The sequence below is a fragment of the Agrilus planipennis genome, unplaced genomic scaffold (assembly GCF_000699045.2).
Source record: "Agrilus planipennis isolate EAB-ADULT unplaced genomic scaffold, Apla_2.0 scaffold354, whole genome shotgun sequence".
Lineage (NCBI taxonomy): Eukaryota > Metazoa > Arthropoda > Insecta > Coleoptera > Buprestidae > Agrilus > Agrilus planipennis.
The window spans coordinates 147,179-155,221 of record NW_020439026.1 but is presented as its reverse complement, the minus strand read 5'-3'; the positions used below and the strand labels follow the sequence as shown (position 1 = coordinate 155,221).

Here is an 8,043-nt window from a genome sequence, read left to right as displayed (position 1 = left end):
AGGCACCTTATGAACGTTTTGATCGACTTGACGCAACTGACTTCAAAAAAAGTTTTTATAAATTGTCCTTATAAGTTTATTATGAATTAATATCATCGAGGTTTTGTTTTAGGAATCTTAAAGTGCAAATTAATTTATTTTATAAATTTTATTTATTTGCTGATATTGTACATGTAACGCCATAAAACAACAGTTAAAAAAAATTGCATTGGTTTCTATGTGCATTCTTGTACGGTTATAAGATGCTTAAGCATTTTTTCATTTTCCTTTGCTTTATTAGCCTACCTTTTTCCGCTTTCCTTTGACCAGTTTATTACAGTATTGCTCTATCACCACCACTGGATGGTTAGCCATTTGAGATGGAGCGTGAGAAGTTGGTATAATTCCTACTAGTACTAATCCTTTTATTCTCTCTAACTCTTGTTTCTACAAATTAAAAAAAAATTTAAATGCTAACTATCTAGCATACAAAAGAAAACTTTTTAGAAAATAACTAATGCCTTTTCTATGTTAGATTCAACTTTCACTGGGTGTTTCTATTTTACAACATCCAATAAAAGTGAAATATTTTTAAATTCCATGTGTGTCAATTTTAAACCCTTTCAATAATTATTTATTTTTTTAATAGAAGGATATCTTATCGTGATTGCTGTTCCTCGGCCGATTACATTACCTTTAGATAAATATGCGCCTTCCACCGTGGATTAAGTCACAGTTTGTTGCTAAAATATTTTTATATTGTTCAAAAAAAATATGAAAAGTAAATATATTAAATTTTCCAAACATGCTTTTTTTAAACACTCAAAAGTCATGCTAATCTTCTCTGTATCACTCCAACATCTCTACATGATACGACAGCCAAAAATAGTATTATAAAACTTAAAACAATTAGTTTTTAATGACACATAAAAATTCAAACAATGACAATAAGAAAACGCACTTCTTGCAATAATTTTTGTTGAACTTACAATTAGTACACTTATTTATTTCGCCTTTTAAGGACGTCCTAAGTTTTAGCATAATTGTAGCCTTAAAGGCTCCAGGTAGTGTTAAAAAATAAAAAGCGTACGCAACAGATGATGGCGAAGCTTTCTGTATAATCATTAATCAGCACTCATTGATCACAACGAATCTCTGGTAGTTATGTAATCATACAGAACAACGTGTTCACAGCGAATCACCTACTCAACATTTCTTTAGCCTTTAGCTAATTAAGCATTTTTCGTAGACGTATGAAATACATATGGCAAAAAACAATTGCATGTCTTATTCCCACCAGCTACTACTGTTTGCAGGTAGGAATTCTTTTTAGCATATACATTTTAGCGCAAACCTGGAGAGTAGGGTTGAAGAGCCTTTTCAGCCTTCATTTTCTCTAACGTGGAATGGGTGGATGGTGGTCGGTAAGAAATTGACCAAACAAAGACGGAAGAGTAGTAAAAGAATAGTTTATGAAATATTACAGCCTTGGCATATGTCTAAATAACACAAAAAGATCAAACTAGAAGCAAACCAATGAATCGCCTATCGATCAAAGCTATTAGGTCAATACATGCACAGTAACTTAATAGTAATAACAAGAACCACTCTTAATTTGATCCTGTGTTTTCAATTTACTAAAACTACAAATCATTAACATGAGTTCGTCAGTCCTAAAACTGGTTAGACATGCACCTTCACTCTTTCCTATCCTGAGCTAATTTTCGCATTTCCCTAAATCTGGAATATCCCACATCTTTAACTATTTGCGGAGAGTAATCTAATCTAGGTCTACTTCTACTCCTCTTAACTCCTGTTTCTGCCTCTAATATGCCTCAGACTAGACCATCATGTCTGAGAAGGTGTCCTATTGACTTCCATAGAGTCCTCTGTTCTTCTATTCTTTCTAATACCTCTTCATTTCTAACCTTCTCTGTCCTCGCTTCTAACCTTTCCTTTCCACCGCGCCCACCGTCCATGTTTCGCACCGGTATACTGCCACGCTTCCAACATACACCTCTAACAATCTTTTTCGAATTTCCAAATTAACCGTTCGCTAGAATAGAAGTGACTTTTTATTGAAGGCGACACGACCATGCGCTGTCATCTGCTTTACATCCGTACTACTCCTTCTGTTCTGACCTATCTTACTTCCTAAATACTGCAAATCAGCCACTTCTTCTAATTTTTGGTCTTCTATCTTTATGTTCGCTCTTTCCTTACTTATTCTTCCCTTGCATACTAGTATCTCTATTTTACTTTTATATGTAAGAGGTTAATTGTAAATCACTACTACACGTTTACGATTTTCTTTGCCTTGAGGACTATCTTTACGGGCATGACCTCTTTTTTTACAGAGGAAACATTGTATGTTTGAAGCATGTTGTCTTTTTCGTGAGCTATATGGGTCAACATTAACGTTGTTACCTAACTCTTCAGGCATCGACTTATTTTCTAGAGTTTGGAAATGTTGTGCCAAAATAGTTGGGTCTTTTATTTGTGCCGTTTCTACCAAGAATTTAATATTTGTATTGCTGGCACCTCACATGATCACATTTACTTGGCCTTCGCCGGATAAGGGAAGGTTTAATTTATGTATCAAAGCCAGTTTTTCAAAAAGATACTCATACAATCTTTGATGTGATTTTGGGTTACAATTCATCATAGCTATTAGGGAGTTATGTAAACCGCGTTTTTGCCTAAAATTTGCTTGCAACAGATCTTTCCATTCTGACCACGTAATCATTCTCGTGGGTAGCCCTCTGTACCAAAACTCTGCAGGGCCCTTCAGTTTCTTTAACACAAATAACATGTTAGTAAATTCGTCAACAGAATGCAACCAATCTCTTAAAGTATGTATTAGTGGATTAAAATCTGAAATAATATTCTGGGACATACCCATTTGGGGTTCCCCGCGTCTGCTCAGACCGTCGTACCTTTCAATAATCCCTTCGAACCCTGTCATTTCAAAAGTTGCAGTGTACGAATTAATGATTATACGTGCTTATAAAAATGGTAAACCACGCATATGAAAAAATTAAATTTTATATTTATAGATAATTGATATATATATATGTATGCAAGAAGAATTACTGAAACATATACCTACCTTCCGATTAGCAATTCTTTGCTCCATATTAGCTTTATATTCTTCTAAAACCCGCTCCTGTAACTTTATCATAAACGATCTGTCTGTTAAAGAAATTACTTTCGTCCCCATTAGCTTTTCCAATTGGGGTTTGACATTTGGTTGACTAAACCTAAAATAAATTTTGAATTAATGTAATATTACTTCCCATTACTTATCCACCTGATGAAAGCACATTGTACGAAAATAATTATGGTGGTTCAATAGACCAATTAAACTATGTCTTTATCTGTATTAAACAGCATGCACGTTGCATTTCTTTTGTATTTTTGCACTCATGAATTGTTTCTTACTTGGTAGATGAGATTAATAAGAGTGATTGATGATGTTTATATTTACAGTCAGCCTAGAGTAGTTCTTTGTTTTTTTTTAACGTTGTAGGCTTGTATTATTTATGTCGAAGTCAATCGAAGTCAATGTTATTAGAAGTCGGTCAATGTGGCAGTGTCATAGGTCAGAGCCAGGCAAACTCGGCTTTTTTGACTCCCGAGAGCTCCTCAGGTATAGCTAAGGAGCTCCTCATTGATCCTGCGAGTGCGAGTGAGATGATTCTTTTCTTTTCTTATCCCTTCCATTTCGTAGGTGAGTAACCTCTTCCATAGCCAAACCCAATGGAATTGCGAATGTAGTAACGAAAATTTTCNTCGTGGGTGGATCGGCTTGCGAGTTTCGATGATTTAGGGAGCCGGACCATTGGTTCAAATGGGGGGGGGAGGTTAAAGAGGAACCAGACTAAGAGAAGGCCCTGAAAGAGGGCAGCAGCTCTTTCAGTACTCAGGGTAGCAGAAATCACGAGAATCGGTATGGTACTCTGATGCACAATACTGCGATGTGTAATCGTTCGTGTCGAATAGCGTGAATAACTCTGTATAACTCATTCCAATTGACTACGTATTCTCTAATAAATTAATTTTTTTATTGCTCTCACTAAAACATCTTAGCATCTGTTATCTTTCAAGTTTTTGTCCCATTAAGAAATATAGTGCCTACCTTACACCGGCGTAAATGTTTGAGTTCATCGCTTTCATACTTCAAACGATCGTATTCTCCTTGTGGAAGAACCATATCATTATCAAAAGCATCGTTATCGGTTGATTCCAGAAAAGCAAATGGACACAAGCACAGTTCAGTGGTTGAATTAAGTGCGTGAGCCTTTTCCGTAGAATTTTCGAATGGTAAATCGGGAATTTCATCATAATACAGATTTTGCGGAATAAGAGCTGATGGTTTCTTTATCTAAAATAAAAATAAGTACAATTCAGCGTAGATACTCAATAAATTACACAACAAATAAAAATAGTGTTTTATTTAGAATAACAAACTTTTGTCTCATACTGCGTTTAATGAGCACCCTGTATATGCAAAAATATTTTGAAGATAAACATTTTAAAGCATCGGGCAACTTTTATTTATTTTTGTTAATATCATCCGGTAAGGAGATATCGTTCGATATACCACCAATTGGACACACTGTGTATGTTATGTAACTTGAGAGACATGTACTATTTGACAATTTGGTCAAAACGGTATCGCCAGATGTTATCAAAATTAGAATATTTATCAATACTAATGCATTATTTTTAATTCATTAATATTTTATCTTTTCTCGTATATCGGTGTAATGATTAGTATTAAGACCTTTTTTGATGAAGGTGCAGTGATTTCGCCACAAGAACTACTATAAATACTAACTAATAAAATGTCTTCTCGCATATAAGTAAAATAAAGGAAAAATGAAATTAACAGTTTCTAAGGGGCAACTAAATATTTAACATGGATATAATAAAATTCCTAACACCCATTTCATCGTTTAAAGTTAGACGTAACCTATTTTATTTATCTGATTCTTTAATAGGATAATCCCCATACAGATTAATAATTGGTTCAAATTTATTGAATAAGTAGTAATAATGTTCTTTTAACAATAATTAGCCAAATTTAGCATAGTTCTTAATAAGTAGTGTTCCCATAATTAATGCAATTATCATTTTGATTACATATTCTAGAAATTTGGTTTATGATTGTATATTTTTTAAGTGTAATAAAAGCCAAAAAGGGTTAAAAGATATTGACTTTTTAAAAACAAACGTCAATGTTTCATTCTAGGTCGTCGGGCTTTCTTAAAGTCAATAATGAAGCAAGACAGTTGGAATTTCCATTTTGGAAAGACACATAATAGTTACAGTAGTTCGTATTAGCCTTTCTCGGACTGTGTCCAATTGATGATGAAGATCTGGTGGGCTTTTCTGCCATGGTCGAATTCAGATTGTAGACGTTTCGCCATGCTTAACAGATGACATCTTCAATGGTTCACGATGCTGAATCGGGGACTAAATGATTGATGTGCGATCTTAGGCGTGCTTTTATACTACTCTCGCGGTCACGGTTGGCTGGTACTGCATTATCGTCATATTTCGTTCCGGTAGGTTGCACCCTCGTTTGTTTGTTTCTTAGCAGTGGTTTCCAGGCTCTGTTTATCGGTAATCTATCTTCCCTGTTAAGATTATACGGATATTGTGCAATTTCTAAGGCTTCTCTCCTAGCTAAATTGTAATAGCATGACGTGCGTATAACACTTGCGTATCTTCGAAGGAGATCCCGTGTCTTTCCTTCCAGGAGTGTTCTGCTAAAGCGAATTTGTCTGGTTGGTGTAACCGCAAATTTCTTTCGTGTTCCGAAAACACATTACCCATTCATCAGCCGATCATACATCGTGAAGCACTGAAGATGTCATCTATTAAGCATAGCGAAACGTCTGCAATCAGAATTTGACTACGGTAGAAAGACCTAAAAGCTCTTCATCATCAATTACATATAATAGTTAACAATCCCAATTAATTCACAGTTTTATAAATAGAAACCCTAATAAATATAACAGCTCATATTTACAATTACAGATAAGCAGTTGTAGAATTAAAATAATAAATACATACAAATAATTAAAAATCATGTGGTGACAACCGAACAATTCAATTTTTTTAACTGTTTAGCTCTACTTGTGAATGTCAGCTGTTTCTATTTAGTGTTTTTGTCTATATAACTGTGAATTATATTGGATTGTTAACTATTATGTACATACAGTCGTTTTGGATATTGCGATTAAAGTAGATTAGTTGTGAATAGAACCTTCGTATCTGCGTAGGTGTCGCAGATGGGTAGATTTAGACACTTCTTGCAATATCTAGTGAAGTATATGTCTTTATAGCAGACTGATTTATTTAATCATTTATATATGGCAATAGTTCATTCGGCAGATTACATAAATGTCAGTAGGTGTCTCTAACCTAGATCATTCACACTGTATAGTGTTTATCTATGCTTGCATAAAATTATTACATGCGGATTTTACATTAAAAATATTATCTGTGGAGAGCGTTCCCAGTGTTGAACGATGTTCTAATGTTCGTGGGTTTAACAAAATTAACTTCTAAGACTGATAACGACAAAACTATTTATTTACACTACTGTTGATATATCACTATTCACTGCGCTATTTATTTCACTGCTATCACTGTTAATTTATTTCTGGATTCAATTCTGCAACGGTAAATTTATTTCTTGTTCTCTCGGCGATCGTCTCTTCCTTTAAATACTCTTTTGTTTACTTTCTGAAACCTTCTGGAAACATCCGGATAGTTTATCTTTTCTTTGAACTCTTTACCTGTTTTCCCATAACGCAGGTACCACACACAGTTAAAAATACGGCGCAAATGAAGAAAGACGCCCGCGGCTAGTCGGTTAATCGATAAGTCGTTCACACGTGTTCCCGATCGCACACAAGCACACTCGTGCTCGCTACAATATTAATCAACTTGTTTAGACAAATTTGAAAAAACAAACTCGACGACCGGGTTGGGTTGTTATATATGCTGATTTGTCGTTTTTGCCGCTGCGGGGGTTGTTTGAAGATGTCGGTCATCTGCCACTGCATATGCTGATTGGGCCCTACTAAAATCCTTATAAGGGCCATTATCAAACCAGGGAAAATTGTAGAGAAATATCTTCTTCTCTCCATGCTTGTCCCAGCTACAAACCGCAGTATTTGGAAAAGTTGATAAAATTGTTGTACGTATGATGTGGCAGTGGTGTGAGGCTTTCGTGTAGACGATGCTAGAAATTCGCCTTGTAGACATATATCATGTTGGTGGGTGTTACTACATGGATGCCTGGTAATACGGTGGGAAGAATTGGCAGTGAAATCGTTCAACAATACCATTTGCTGAAAGTTGTTAAGCAGTAGTATGGATATGTGTGACAAATTATATGCCTTTCGTCTGTGGTGATCCTCGTAGGTGCGCCAAAACGACAGATCCATTCTTGGTAGAATTCACGTCCTACAGTTTCAGCTTCCTAGTCTGCAATGGGAAAAGCATCGGGCCAACGTGTGAATCTGCCTACGTATATAAAACAGTATCTGTATTCTTCTGAAGGTCATATTATAACTATATCAATGTGGACATGATCAAACTTTTCTATTGGTAAGTCGAAGTTGCCGAAGTGAAACGTTGAGTAACTAGTTTTATGGATACACGAATTCTGGTGTCAGAGAAAATAATAGCTTGAATGTAGTGAAACGAAATGTAGAGGTTCAAAAAGACCTTGTTGTTCTTGTTGAAAGCGGCTTTGTTTAAACCTGCAATGTAAATTCGTTTTAGCAGTAGGAAATAGTTTAAATACTCTCGCAGTTCTCAATCGGATTCACAGCTTTCAAAAAGGTCGTATCTCTAACCGTCTGAAATGACCTTTAACAAACAATGACAAAAACAGGACAACACGAGCACGAAGTAAGGTAAAAGGCCCAGTTCTGACACTCTAAGAGTGACAGCTGAGATTTTATTACGATAACTAAAATAATATTTAATTAGAATAAATAATTTTTATACTATAAACAAGTTCAGAGTTTCGTTAATTTATTT

The 8,043-nt window shown here is 35.1% G+C and overlaps 1 protein-coding gene across 1 annotated transcript in view; it reads right to left on the bottom strand.

The window, feature by feature from the left end:
• Window positions 1-8,043, bottom strand: part of LOC108742416 — a 44,163-nt gene that overhangs the window by 8,321 nt on the left and 27,799 nt on the right. The window contains exons 6-8 of the mRNA XM_025976424.1: window positions 4,118-4,363; window positions 3,089-3,244; window positions 286-426 (exon numbers count right to left, since the gene is read on the bottom strand). Of these exons, the coding sequence (XP_025832209.1) occupies window positions 286-426; window positions 3,089-3,244; window positions 4,118-4,363 (543 nt within the window). The remainder of the gene's footprint in view (window positions 1-285; window positions 427-3,088; window positions 3,245-4,117; window positions 4,364-8,043) is intronic.